General features: G+C 47.3%; 1 protein-coding gene across 1 annotated transcript in view; it reads left to right on the forward strand.

Moving 5' to 3' along the window:
* HYDIN (HYDIN axonemal central pair apparatus protein) overlaps positions 1-14960 on the forward strand; it is a 333125-nt gene that overhangs the window by 308817 nt on the left and 9348 nt on the right. Inside the window, exons 77-83 of the mRNA XM_042780857.1 lie at positions 906-1104; positions 3685-3843; positions 7433-7710; positions 8976-9195; positions 11195-11407; positions 12615-12778; positions 13641-13791. Of these exons, the coding sequence (XP_042636791.1) occupies positions 906-1104; positions 3685-3843; positions 7433-7710; positions 8976-9195; positions 11195-11407; positions 12615-12778; positions 13641-13791 (1384 nt within the window). The remainder of the gene's footprint in view (positions 1-905; positions 1105-3684; positions 3844-7432; positions 7711-8975; positions 9196-11194; positions 11408-12614; positions 12779-13640; positions 13792-14960) is intronic.

Consider the following 14960-nt stretch of genomic DNA (forward strand, 5'->3'; position numbering starts at 1 on the left):
GAAATGCTCCTTATTGTTAACTACTATTGTTTTATTATCTTTATTCTTAACATTAAATTACTACAAAAATACCAGGTAATTTTTAAGTAAAATTAAAAATCTTATCTACCTACTCTCTTGCATGATTTAGTTTAGTCTAAGTCTTAATTTATTTAAGGCACTAAGTTCTGCTCATTAGCCTCACTCAACTCCTTCGGTAAATGCTGTAAGACAGATACAGACAGGTTGTAACGGAGAGGTCCAGGTGCCTTTCTACCCACAGGTGGATTGGTGGACGTGCTCTTTCAAGATCCCTTGTAGTTAAAATAATCACATTATCTTATAATAATAGCAGCTCACCTTTATGGTATGTTTCCTCTATGCCCTACTTAGTGACTGCTTTAGTCACTGCCTCTCACTTAATCCTCACAACAACCCTATGAGGTAGCTACCACCACCCCCACTTTATAGATGAGAGGCTGAAATGAGCTAAGTAGCTGCTCCAGGGCCATATAGCTAGTTGGTGGTCGAGCCTGGATCAAAGTCGTGCCTGACTCCAGAACACACTCCTCCATGCTTTGCCACCTACTTGCTTCTGGAAGCACTTCCTTGTTATGAGAGGGTGCAGACCCACAAGCTGATTCTCAAGAGACAGATCAGTAGCAGAAAAAGAGCACAGGGAAAAGCATCGTGAGACTTAGGTTCAAAGCCCAGCTGCCAGGATACAGAGTGTGACTTAGGACCATTTGACTGTGGCTAGGAGAAGGCGGAGCATTTCTGAGGTCCCTTCCAGCTTCCCAATCCTATGACTCCAGCAGATGGCAGGACATCCACCGGTGCCCAGGTCTGGCAGACAGGCAGGGGGAAGGAATCCTTTTGGGTCGGGCTTCTCAGAATTCATGCCCCTGCCTGTTGGTTCTCTCTAGCTTAGATTGCTTGTACACCAACACCAGCCATCTCGAGGTGAACTTCCACGTTGACGTGATAAAGCCAGGAAAGACACTGATGATTCCAATCACCTTCTATCCTCGAGAAAGTATCAGTTATCGAGAACTCATCCCCTTTGAGATAAATGGGCTTTCACAACAAATCGTTGAAATTAAAGGGAAAGGCACCGAAATGAAGGTAAGGGGCGTTTGGAAGGTCCTCGAGCTTGACACCCTCCTCGCTGCCCTTCCAGCCACCCTTCTCCCCTCTGCATGTCTGCTCCCAGGCTGCTGTACGGGAGGCCAACCAGTCCCACTGAGGTGGTATCTGTAATGGCACAAAGGGGCGAGATGTCAAATCCGACTCAGGTGACTCCGAGAGCTCATCCTATTTCAGACTTGACTGATAATTCAAGGGATACAGGTAGCCACAGGCACTGGGGAAATACTCTTCATGGAGGAATCTGAGGCCAACGGATGCAGCATCTGAAGAAGGTCCTTTCCTCCCACGTTAGGACACATTTTGTTTTAAGCAACATATGCAGGGAGACATGTTTCAGTTATAAAACATCTTTTCTTCACACTCCATTGAATAACATTCTCAGCCAGCAACAAATGCTGGGTTTATATTTGATTAAGGTCATTTCTTCCACCCAGGAGCCCCCAGTAGAGAGGGAGTGGGCAGTCTTGCTGCTAACACCTTTTTTCCAACAGTCTGGTAAACATTCAAGCTGTCATATCTGGTGGGGGTATTTGCATTTTAATGGGGGATTTGGGAAGGTCTACAAACTTTCCAAGATGTTTAGAAATGAATGGAACATTTCAGCAACCAAGAGAAAATGGGAGAGGGGCAGGCTTCCCATCAAGCCGTAGGAGCAGCTTTGGAGATGGTAAGCATCAGGGTGTCTGGATCCAAGCCAGAGATAGGCTCTTTCCTGATAGCATTCATTCATTTGTTCATTCATTCATTCAACACTCATTGAGAGTTGGATACTTTGGAAAGATCCAGCAGTGACTTAAATATGTGCTCACCACCTCACAGGCTGGTGAGGAAGATACTCCTGCTACTTTAGACCAAATGGAAACATGTGAGGTGGACTTAAAGATAGTTGGAGGGGAGAGTACAGTTTAGTGATCTGTGGTGACTGCTCATTGTAGGTCAATACCACCCTGAGGGCAAGGCGCAGCTTGACCTTGGTCTGATCCAGGCCAACATTTAAATCAGTGCTTGGTATTGTAAATAATCAAGGAAAGGTTTGTATATGGACAGCTTTCTTTGCTGGTTATCAGCAGTAGGAGGGGAGGAGAGAGAACACTGCAAAAATAAAAATAAATCAGTGCGGAGGCACATCCAGTCCTCCCCTCATCGACTGCCCCAGCTCCAGCCCAGATCACTGTCATCACCTCATGGCTTCCCCTCTTCTCCTCTTCTGTGTATTCTCCACAGAGGAGCAAGCCAGAGCATTCCCACAAAATGCACCTTTTGATTGGATCACTCAGACTTCATTGCCTTCCCATTTCTCCTAGAATAAGGCCCAAACTCCCCCAACCCCAACGGCCTACAAGACGGCTGCCTCCCTCTCCAAACTCATCTTCTCTCATCTCCCCTAGATCCCAGCCTCAGACCTTGACTGGCCTTTCCCTCCAGCTCAGGACCTTGCCACAAGCTGTTCTTCTCCCTGGAGGGTTCACCCACCTTACAGTCCCCCCACTCAAACGGAGTACATTCTACCCTTCCTTTGACAATCGTTGTACACACGGCCTCCTTGGGAAACCCTCCCCTAACTCCCGAGGCTGCAGTCCTCTGCAGTGTAGTGTCAAAGTACCCTGGGCTTTTCCTTCATATCTCTTAACCCAGTTGTAATTATTTAATTGTGTAACAGTTGCCTAGTGGATGTTCTACCCACAGAAATGTGTTTCGAGTGAGTGAATGCCCATCAGATAGGAAAAAGGCTGACAGACCTGAAAAGCTACTTCTGAAAAATCGGCCTTTGAAAACCCTATACAGCACAGTTCAGCCCTGACATGTGGGGTCACCACAAGTGAAAATCAACTCCATGATGAAAAAGCAGGCACTGAAAGGGAGGGAACCACCCTTCCTCACCAGGTGTTTTGGTTCTGTAGTGCTTCTCTAACAGAAAGTACCACAAATAGGTGGCTTCAACAAACAGGGCTTTCTTCTGTTACAATTTGGGAGGCTAGAAGTCCAAAGTCAGAGTGCCAGCTCTAGGGGCTGGGTGAAGGCCCATCCACCTTAGGCTTCCGCTCTGCCTCTTGCTCCTGGCCCATTGAAGCTGGAGGCTTCTCTTAACTCTAACAGCTGCTGTCTGCCAAGGCTGGTAAACCCAAGGTCAACAAATAAAATGGCATCGTCCAAAGAATATCACGCAACATGGCAGGCCACTAGTTCAAGACCAGAAATAGTCTCAAGATCAGTAGATAATGTGGCAGTCTACTGAAATGAAGACTCAGCCAAATGCAGGACTCAGATGTGCCAAAAAGCTCCAGAGACCTTTTTCACTGCTGCTGCTTATATACTGCAAGCAGAGCACAGCCCTAAGGCAGCTACTCAGCCGCTCCAGTAGGTTCTACCGTGGAGTTGATTACCAGTCTCCTCACAGGGAATAACTACATCCAGCTGCCCCGCTGCTCAAAACCAGGCCCAGCCAAGTTGACACACAATTTAACTACCATACGAGGGCGGATACAGGATGATATTTTTTTATTTTTCTCATGAACTAATTAATCCTGTTTTCCTGCTTTTTCTCTCGTCCCACAGATTTTAGTCCTAGATCCACCCAATAGGATTGTGAAGTTAGGAGCTGTTCTGCCAGGACAGGTTGTGAAAAAGACGGTTTCCATCATGAACAACAGCCTCACCCAGCTCACATTTAACCAGTCAGTCCTGTTCTCGATTCCAGAGCTTCAGGAACCCAAGGTCAGTGCCTGGCCTCCCAGTGGCCTCTGCATGCTTGTGATGATAAGGATGGCTAACAGCTCACATGGTACACCAACAGTGTGCCAGACCATTCCAGGAGCTTCCCAGGAGCTGTCTCTGTTAACCTTCACAAAAGCAGTATGGGGTTAGTGCGTTCATTACTCTCATTTCACATCCAAGGAAGCTGAGGCTCAGCTGTACTTCTAAAAGGTAGCAAAAGGAGGTGGGAAGAGAACTGAACTGGATGGGATTCAGTAGATAGGGCTCCACTGAATATGTATCCTTTTTGTAGAAAATTTGAAAATACAGAAAATCACGTTGTTGTGTTGTTATATGCCATCGAGTCAGACCTGACTCAGCGACCCCTCCTAGGGTTTCCGAAGCAGTATCACTACGGAAGTAGAGTGCCCCATCTTCCTTCTGAGTAGTGGCTGGTGGGTTTGAACCGCCAGCCTTCTGGTTACCAGTCAAGTGCCTTAGGCACTATGCTACCATAGAAGAAAAAAAAAAAAAAGCTGCCTTTAATTCCCACACCCAGAATAACCACTTTAACATTTTGGGCCTATCTTACTAGTATCTTTATTATGCTTTTGGTTTGTTTTATAAAAATACACTTATAATATCTGTATCGTTTTAAAAACTACTCTTGTAATCTAGCAATGTTTCTTACACATTCTCCATATCGTTAAATGTCATTTGTTCTCGTATAGCTCCATTACGGACATGGACCAATTCTCTGTTTCTGACCACTTCATGTGTTTTCTTCTTTTTATGTTACAGCAGCATTGTAATATCCATGTATCTGAGCCTTTGTGTGTATCCATGACTCTGTGCCAGACACATTCCTAACAGTGGGCTTGTGGGTCACATGGAGCGTTTTCCAACGCACATCGCCAACATCCCCATTTCCACTGCCACCAGCAGCGAGAGCACTGTGCTTGTTGCTGAGTCCACCTCCTTAAGTTCCCTGGATAGAGATGCTGTGGCCTGGCTACCTGCCACCCATCTTAAGTCATCCATGTCCATCCAGGTGGCCATTTGACAATGGTCTGGATGCATTTCTTTCCAAAGCAGGAAAACTGTAGCCGTTCCTTCACTCATTTCACTCTTGCACTTACTGAATAAGTATGTGCCAGGTGCTGGGAATATTAAGATGAATATGATGTAGAGGCTGGCCTCGTGGAGGTCACAGTGGTTTGGAGTCACAGACGCATAAGGAACCCCAGGACAGCACAAGGACGTATGGACAGGGTGTCGATCGGGAGCAGGGCTGCTCAGAGGAGCAGTGGGGCAGGCATGGGTCTGGGAGGAGGGCTCGGGGGGCATGGAAGGCCTCACAGTAGAGAGAGGACTGCGCTGGGTCTCACGTGACGGAAAGGTATCTCCTAGGCAGACAGGTTGGGGCAGGGCATTCTGCCAGGCAAAGGTATGTAGGCTTAGAAGGGTCCAGTGCTCTTCAAGAACTCATGTGGTCCAGTCCGGCAGGGGCACTGGGAGCCATCTGGGGATTTCGGGATACAGAAGAATTGGCTTCAAGGGGCCGGCCAACGCCAGAGACTCGGGGGCGCCTCATCTCAGGGCCCATGTTGCCCACTTGGCTATGCAGAGGAGAGCAAACTTGTAAATTCCCTTCCCTCATTGATTCAGATGAAAGTCCTTGGCTTCAGCGAGCCAGGAGCCCTCACTGATTGGCCTTGCCAATGCTGCCTCTTTAGATGATCAGATTAAAGCTGCCGGAGTGCCCTGTCCTGGCACCGCCATCCTGGAGTCAGCTTCCAACATCATTACACTGGAGAACAGTGGACATCTCTTTCCTTCTCAGCTTCTCAGCCTCACTTCCCTCACTCTCAGCTGCCACTCTCCACTGGATTGTCAAAAACCTAAATGCTTAGAGAAAGCCTAAAAATGAGTGTAACAACTATGAGACCAGAAGAACTAGATGGTGCCCAGCTACCACTGCCATCCACTTGGAAGGGATGTAGGAGATCCTGCATAAAGAGGGAGAACAATGTGGTACAAAACTCAAAATCATTTGGAGGCAAAAAAAAAGAAGAAGGTGGGGACCAGGTTTGCTGGTCCAATGGAGCCTGATGTAACCACTGAGACTATAGCCCCTAGCTGCCCTTCAGGTCTGGAATTGAACCCACAACTGTGGTTTCCAGCCAAACAAAGTACAGGCATGTGAGTTAAACATTTACCTCAAGTTGACACACGCCCTAGAGAGAACAATCATGGGAGAAGGAAGGGCTGCTTATGCACAGGGAGATAGCTCAGGGTGCAGAAGAGTATGAAGGGATGGACACTGGGAGGAGGTAACTATGGGGAGGAAGTGGGAGGGGAGCTGCTGCATTGTAAATTTTGGTCAATGACATGAGACAAAGTATATGTGAACTGCTGTATGAAAAGTGAATTTACTCTGTAAATCTTCACCCAAATCCTAATAAAAAAAAAAATGAGTGTAACAGAACACATTTATTGTGACTAGATATGATTTGAATCAGGCAGCATCTTATACGGGGAAGGCACTCTGAAAAGGGGACAGTGAGAGTGGCTTATGTAGGGCATTGTGGTTAACTTCTCAGAAGGTAACATCAAAGCACCAGTAGGATTTCAGGGTCCATCAGTTCCAGAAACAGAATCACCAGGGGCACACCGTCCATACTAAAACACAGCCTCTCACCAGAGCCTGGAGTTCCTACTTCTCCAAGCTGGCTGCACATAGGTCATTTCCAAAAGAGCCCAATGCTTAAGGCCAAATGGTCTCCATTCAGCTGCTTACTAGGATTTTGTTTGACCTGAAGGTGACTCCAGGGAACTGGTTTCTTCCAGGACCCCTAAGGCCAATGGAGTGGGTTACTCCAATTCCATAAACCCAGAAATCTAGATTCTAGGAGAATAAAAATGGTCTTGGCATGATGTTGACCACTCTGCTCTGAGCCAAAGAGGACTTAAAGATAAAGGAATTGTTGGCTTCCTTACAGTTGATGTTGATTTGATTTTTACCAGGACTAAGAAAGAAAAGGGCATAGAAATTCAGCAGTGGCTCTCAAACTAGAGTCTCTGGGCACTTTTGAAAACACAGGTTCTGAGCATCTCCCAAGGAGATTCTGATTCACTCGGCTTGGAGCAGGGCCCAGGAATCTGTATTTTAACAAGCTCAGGGAAGCCTGCTGCAGTCACCCAGGGTCACACCTGGAGAAACACTAGAGTGCTGAATGTTTTCTATTTCCAGTTACTATTTCCTCCCCAAGGGAGTCAGAAGGAAGAACTGAAAGTTCTCCTGTTACGAATACAAGAGACATCCAGCTGCCCAAAACGTCTAGAAGGGGAGTAAGGGAGGGACTTAGCAGTTATCAAGTGCCTGCTGTGTCCCACGCATTTTGTGGGGCTGATCCTGATGTCCACCGTGGTAGAAGTCAGGGGTGCTGCCCTAGTGGGCAGGCGAGGGAACAGGCTCAGAAAGCCTAGCAACTTCCCCACAATTGCACAGCTCACGGGAGAGCAGGTGGGGATTGGACCCTGGGCTGTGACAGCCCAGCAGCAAGACATACCTCATCTTCCAGGTCTGGTTGTCTGTCCTTCTGTCCAGGTAATCACCTTGACGCCCTTCAGCAACATCAGTCTAAAGCCCAAAGAAGTCGTGAAGCTGGAAGTGGTCTTTGCTCCGAAGAAGCGTGTCCCTCCCTTCTCCGAGGAGGTGTTCCTGGAAGTCATGGGGCTCCTGCGCCCCCTGTTCCTCCTCAGCGGCTGCTGCCAGGCCCTGGAGATCTCCCTGGACCAGGAGCATCTTCCCTTCGGACCCGTCGTGTACCAGACACAAGCCACACGCCGTATCCTCATGCTGAACACGGGCGACGTGGGTGCCAGGTAGGAGAGCGATGCCCCAGCCCAGGCTGGAGAGACATCTGTGCCTGGATTTCACCTGGTCTGGACACTTGTCCTACAAGTACAGCCTTGTTTTCTTTCCTTCCTCTCCTTCCATGTCTACAATCCCATCTCTCAAGTGTGACAGTGGTGGCCTTACCAGGACGGTTATTAAAACTAATGTGATAGAGAACACTTTTCTTAGTGGCTGCTTTATGCCAGGCCCTGTTGTAATAAGGCCTTGCATGTTTAATCCCAACCATAACGTCGAGATTGATCCTAATACTAACCCATTTTACACACAAGGAAACTGAGGTACAAAGAAGTTAACAGTTCTGAGATGATACATTTAGCAAGTACTTACTATGTGCAAGTATAATGCTGAACATTTTTGCATATAATATCCACTTCATTATCACAGAGCCCTCTAAATTATATACTGTATTGTCTCCATTTCACAGATGAAGTTGAGATTCAGAGAGATGAGGTGACTTACCCAAGGTCACACACCCAGGAAATAAAAAGACAGGATTGGGACCCAGGCAGATCCTTGCGGCTTTCCTTCCCAAGTTCTTGTCTCCTGCTGGGCAGGTGCCTGCCCCAGTTACTGCTCGGCCATGCTGACGGAGCCACACAGGCCGTGCCCCACACCCCTCCAGGGAACACTCTACCCAGACCTCAGTGTCAGCGGGCCCTGGAGGGGGGCAACGTGACAGCCCTGGTGCTGGAAGCACTGGCCTCACTGTCCACCTCTGTCTCCTGCTGGACCAACCACCACACCACAGCAGGCCCATCCCAAAGAACAGCCATGGGTCTCAGATGAAGGGATGTCTCCATCCCTGTAGACCTGCCCTCAGAGGCAGTGCAGGGAGTGGCAGGTCATGGTCTCAGGAGGGCTTCAGTCTTAGCAGTCCGGCCACTTACTAGCTATGTGACCTAGTGAATACATGTCCTTCTGTATGTTCCCGATGAGTCATTTGTGGGATTTAGCTATTCAGGGTGATGAGTGAGGTGCAGACACTTAGCATCCATGCCACAGCTCTGAGATGGAGCTGAATTGATTGACACGGGAAATGATCTTGGTCCGTGGTCCCTCTACCTCTGCTCTGCCCGGCAGAGTCTTCTTCCTCCAAGGTCCCAGGGAGCACCTCAGGAAGGTAACTCACCTAGCTCAGAGCCCAGGCAAAGCCTCTTGTTCTCAATATGATTGAGGACACCCTCGGGATAGTGATAAACTGCCTGACTTATCTTCTTTTGTCTTCAAAAAGGTTTAAATGGGATGCCAGAAAATTTGAGCCTCATTTCTCCATCACCCCGGAAGAAGGCTATATCACCGCGGGCATGGAAGTTTCTTTTGACGTGACTTACCACCCCACGGAGGTGGGCAAAGAGAGTCTCTATAGAAACATGCTCTGCTTCATCCAGGGAGGCAGTCCTCTGACCCTCACCCTGTCTGGAGTCTGTGTGGGACTACCTGCAGTAAAAGAGGTTAGCAATTGATGTCCAGGAACAGGCTAGTGGCCAGAGTGAGCCCAATAGCACCTCTCCTTCCTAGAACTCAGCCTAGCCTCCTAGAGACAAGTGGCTCTGTCCACACAATCCTCTGGGCCTGTGTCAAACATTACACCTGCTCCTTCCCACCACAGAGCCTTTGTACATGCTATTACAGCTGCTAGAATATTCTTTTTCCCTCCTTTATTCAGTTAATTCATGTTCATGCTTTAGCTCTCAGTTTGCGTGTTACATTCTCAAGGAAGCCTGCACTGACTTGCCTGGCTAAATCAAATTCCACTATAAACTCTGTGAGTAAGGAGTTGATACCTTTCTCTTCCGTTATTGAGGCACGGGTGGTGGTGGAAATGACTGAGTTAACCCTCTGCTAACCTTATTCCTAGAAACTTGACAGTGGACTACCTGGCATCATTGCTTAGGGTAAACCTGACATTTGATTTCCAGCTCTATAATTTTGTTATTTCAAGAACATTGCATAAATGGAATCATACAATGTGCTATGAACATGTTTGTACAAGTCTCTGTAAGGACATATGCTTTTATTTATCTGGGTTAAATGTCTAAGAGTAGAATGGTCAGTCCTCACTCCCCATCTTACTTGAACTGTCAATAGCTTTTTGTACCACGAATCAGTCCCTCTTCCTTGAAGTCCCTTCTTTGCTGGGCTTCCAGGGTACCACCTTCTTCTGGTTTTCCTCCTGCCTCATCAGCTGCTCCTTCTTATCTCCTGATTTTCCCTAACACTGAAGTACACCAGCCAGGAATTAATGCTTACATGTCTTCTTTTTTTCTAAGTACACTCACTTCCTGATGAAATCTAGTTTCTTGACCCTTAAAAAATATGGCTAGACTGACAGCTCCCAAGTCTGCATCTTCAGCCTGAACCTGTCCCTTGAACTCCAGATTTATAAAGCCCACTGCCTGCTTGATGTCTGCACTTGGTCTCTAATTAGCATCTTACACTTAAGATGCCCAGACCTGAGCTCCAGGTCTCTCACCAAAGTCCCTTCCTTCCACAGTCAACCCTACCTCATTAAGTAACAACTCTATCGTTATAGTTGCTCAAGTTAAAATTGTTGGGAGTCATCCTCAAATCTTCTTTCACTTAAACCTAAGATTCAGTACATCAGTAAATCCAACTGGCTTTTCAAAATACAACTGGAATCTATCCACTGCCCACCATCTCTGCTGCTACCAGTGCTGCTGGTCCACACTGTTCCATGCTGGTCCACGCCAGTCCATGCCACCTCTGACCTGGCCTATTTTAAGTATCTTCTCACTGGTCTCTCTTCTTCTGTCCCCTCATGTCTGTTGTCCTCACACAGTATCCAGATTAAATCCTGACAGAAGGAAAAACAAACCCCTTACCATGACCCACGAGGCCCTACATGCTGGCATTCCCTGTTGCTTATCTCCCCCACACTCCATTCATATCTGCCACACTGGCTTCTTGCCATTGGTCCAAATTCGGGACCTTTGCAATGGCTGTTTCCTTTGCTTGGTACCATCTTCCTCCAGATATCTCATGACTTCATCCTCTTGGTCTTTAACCAAATACATCTTCTCAGTGAGGCATCACCCTGTTTAAAATCGCATACTCATTTCCCGGTCTGGTATGCCCGATAGCCCTGTCTGGCTTTACTTGTTTCCACAGTATTTATTCCTGTCGACATGCTGCTTACTTGTCTATTATCTGTCTTACCTGCTAGAATACAAGCTCTGTGAGGATAGGGATATTTTATTATTTTGTTCTCTGTTGTCTTTTACCACTGAGAAAAATTCATTGCAAACAGAAAATGCCCAATAGACAATTACTGAACGAGGTTAAGAGAAAGAAAATTATCAAGTGAAACTCCTGATCAGACACTTGGCTGACATCAGTCCTCCATAGCCCCTGCCCTGCGTCTCTGGCCCCTGAAGGGAGACCAGGGAGAGGTGTGGTGAGGTGGAAGGTGAGGTACCCACTCTCTTCCAGGTGGTGAATTTCACCTGCCAGGTGCGCTCCAAGCATACACAGACCATCCTCCTTTCCAACCGCACCAACCAGACCTGGAATCTGCACCCCATCTTTGAGGGTGAGCACTGGGAGGGGCCTGAGTTTATCACCCTGGAGGCCCATCAGCAGAACAAGCCCTACGAGATCACCTACAGGCCACGCACAATGAACGTGGAAAATCGCAAGCATCAGGTGGGTTGGGGCCTCCCCCTGGGTTCTCTGGCCCAGCTGAAGGGCAGGAACTATGTGTGTTTGAGCCCAGAGAGAGTCAGAATCAGGGGGAGCCTACAGATCACGTCGCATCAGTGGGGAAGCGTGCAGATAATCAAGCCCCAGCTTCCGTTTTCCCAAACGTTTTCACGCAGGAGGGATTCTTTCGGAGCCAGGGCCCCGTTCCGAAACGGAATCCTGCACCAAGCATCAACAGTTCATAGTTAGCTTCATTGCACAAATAACGTTACGATGACTACAATAAAAATCCAGAAAGAAAAGAAGCCCATAAAAAATGAGCCATTCTTTTTCTACTTCCACTCTCAGTCCTTCTTCACATGCAGCCATAGCTGTAATCTTAGCTGTAATATCCAGTTTTAGTCTTTTGTAACTGTCTTTGGTGACATAGGTAAAAGCTTATAGAGGAAATTGGTTTTCCAGTCAATGATCCACACACATCTTGTTTTGTGACGTGGGTCGCAGTGCCCACAGTGTACAGCACTCTTCCCACTTCCTCCCTGTATATATAGCACACCCATATAGCATTTGTGTTCTGGTTTTTAATTTTCACTTAAGATTATATCGTGAGCATTTTTCCACCTATATGAGCTGCACAATAACCATTTTTAATGACCACATAGTATTTCACTGGGTGGGGGTGCCCTAGTGTATCTAACATTCCCCTGCTGCTAAATGCTTCATTTACTTCAGATTCTCATCGATTTTATAAGTGGTTCTACAGTAAATATGTACACACAGATACCTTTTCCCTGTTGTTGTTGTTGTTGTTGTTATGTGCCCTCCAACTCATGTTGTTACGAGTCAGATCCAACTCATAGCAACCCCTCCTTGGGTTTCTGAGACAGGATCACTATCGAAGTAGATTGCCCCACCTTCCTTCCCAGGAGTGGCTGGTGGGTTTGAACTGCCAGCTTTCTGGTTAGCAGTCAAGTGCCTTAGGCACTACATTACCAGAGGAGGGTGTTTTCTTCAGTAAGCGCCTTGGAGTGGGATTCCTGGTCCAAACATATGTGAGCAGTTTTATGACCTTGAAACAAATTGCCAGCTTGCTTTCTAAAAGTGATGCATTTGTTTGCAAAGCTTCTACTAATCCTGCATCACCCCCACAATGAGAGACTCTAATAAAGGACCTTCTATGCCATTCTCATCACATTTTTCTGCCCCTTAGGGGACCCTCTTCTTTCCCCTCCCAGATGGGACTGGCTGGCTGTATGCTCTGCATGGCACTTCTGAACTCCCCAAAGCTGTGGCCAATATCTACCGTGAAGTGCCTTGTAAGACACACTACACTGAGCTCCTGCCAATCACCAACTGGCTGAACAAGCCCCAAAGGTGAGTGAGTAAGGGAAGGGGTTGAGTGCCGGGGGTGGGGAGTGGAGGAAGGACTTCCACTGTCTACCTGGCCCCTCCCCTGGTCAGGGCCTCTAGAGGTCATTGTGGGGGTCAGGAGGGTTTGAGGAATCAGAGACATAGTTCCCTGTGGCCAGGCACAGCCTCAACTCCAAGCCTCCAGAGAGATTCTCCCGTTCAGTGCAATCTGTGCATTAAGTGATTCCTTGTAAATTTCCTGAACAATGCTTGACACAAAATACGTGCTCAGTAAACGTTAGCTGTTGTTATTATTATCATAAATAATGAGACATCACTGTTATCATGGAGTGCTCTGTCTTTTCTTCTCAGCCACTGGCAAGAGAAGGCTGTCCCTTAGATCTTGTCCTTACGCGAGAGTAGAGCAGAATGGAGCAGACTGGAGGAGCTTAAGGCCAAGCAGCCTGGTCCCTTGTGTTACACGGGAGGAGCCAGAGCCTGGACAAGAGGCGCAACTTGCTGAATCCCACCTGCTTAGCATAGTGGACGGAAGCCCAGACCTGGAGCCCAGTGCTGCCAGTTACTAGTCGTGTTACCTGAGCACATTATCACACTTTTCTTGGACTCTATTTCCTCATCAGTAAAATGGGGGTGGTAGTGATACGTCCTTTTCACAGTCACTACAAGAAGTAAATGCCTATAACACATGCAAAACACACAACTGGCAGTGAAGAAATGTTAGTTACTGTTGTAACGAGTGAAGACTGGAACCCTGGACCCCACATGCTTTCCATAAAATGAAGGGCAGAGAGCACTTTGCAGCTCTCCTTTGGGAACGTGGTCTCATTTTCTCTGTCCTCTCTCCACACGCCCTTGTGTTCCCCAGATTCCGGGTCATTGTGGAAATGACGAAACCAGAGAAGCCGGACCTGAGCATCACCCTCAAGGGCCTCGATTACATTGATGTACTGTCTGCCTCAAAGAAGGACTACAAGCTGAATTTCTTTTCCTACAAAGAGGGACTGTATGCTGCAAAGGTACCACATGTCACACACAGTGCCTATCCTGGAGCCCTGGAGGTACTGGTCTTGAGGCTGACAATCTGGCCGTAGGGAGTTGAGATGCCCACCCCCAGCCAGCCTATGCTGAGTGACTTCAGGCACCTTGTCCTGTTGGGATGACCGGTCAGATTGGCCTGGCCCTGTGCCCCTGACAAGAGTATGCAAGACTCCCAGGCTCTTAAGATGAGTCCAGCTTGCAGGGCAGCCACCCATCATGTAAGCCCATGACAAGCCTTTAAGGCAACAGAATCATGAAAAACGTTAGGCACTGGGGTCTGAAAAGCTGGCAAGTGTCCATCTGAGGCACGGCACTTGATCTCATTCTCCTGGAACAACAGATGAAGAGTCAGGAATAGGAGGAGGATGTGGAATGTGTGGCTAATTGCCTCCATGATAACTGCTTCCTTTGCCATGAGATGAAAAGGACTGGATAGTGCCTGGCTACCATTACTGAGCATTTTCATCAAATTTTCCATAGGAGAATCCAGATCAAAAGGGGGAAAGGACAGAACAGAATTTTACATTTTCATGGACTCCAGACTTCCTGGAGCCATGAAGGTTAGATGAGCCCCTGAAACTATGGCCCTGAGATAATGTTTAAACCTTAAACCAAAAATATCCCCTGACGTCATCTTAAGACCAAATAATAGGTTAGCTTTATGCCCTTTTAAGAACTATCTCTATGGGATCAAATTGACAGCAGCAAATCAAAAGATTAAATAGGAACGTTAGGGGGCAGTGCGTTTATGTTAATTAGGGACAACAACTCACAAAAGGAGGGTGAGAAGGGTAGTGATGGTTATACAACTAGAAGAATGTATTCAGTGTTCTAAGTTATACAGGTAGAAACTGGTGAATTGGTGTATGTTTTGCTGTATATTCTCAAAATCAATAAAAAATAAGATTATTGAAAGAAAGAAAGAAAAACAGTAGTCATTCGGTAACCCTGGACCACAACCTCCAGTCCCACTCTCCAAATGCTTACAGAGTGTATTAAGTGATGCTTGTAAATTCCCTGGAACAACGCTTGACATAAAATATGTGCTCAGTAGACGTTGTTGTTGTTGTTATTTGCCATCGAGTCGGCCCCGACTCATAGCGACCCCTCCTTGGGTTTCTGAGGCAGTATCACTACAGAAGTAGGA

This window comes from Orycteropus afer, unplaced genomic scaffold (assembly GCF_000298275.1).
Source record: "Orycteropus afer afer isolate SDZICR_OR568_19922 unplaced genomic scaffold, OryAfe1.0 scaffold00067, whole genome shotgun sequence".
Taxonomy (NCBI): domain Eukaryota; kingdom Metazoa; phylum Chordata; class Mammalia; order Tubulidentata; family Orycteropodidae; genus Orycteropus; species Orycteropus afer.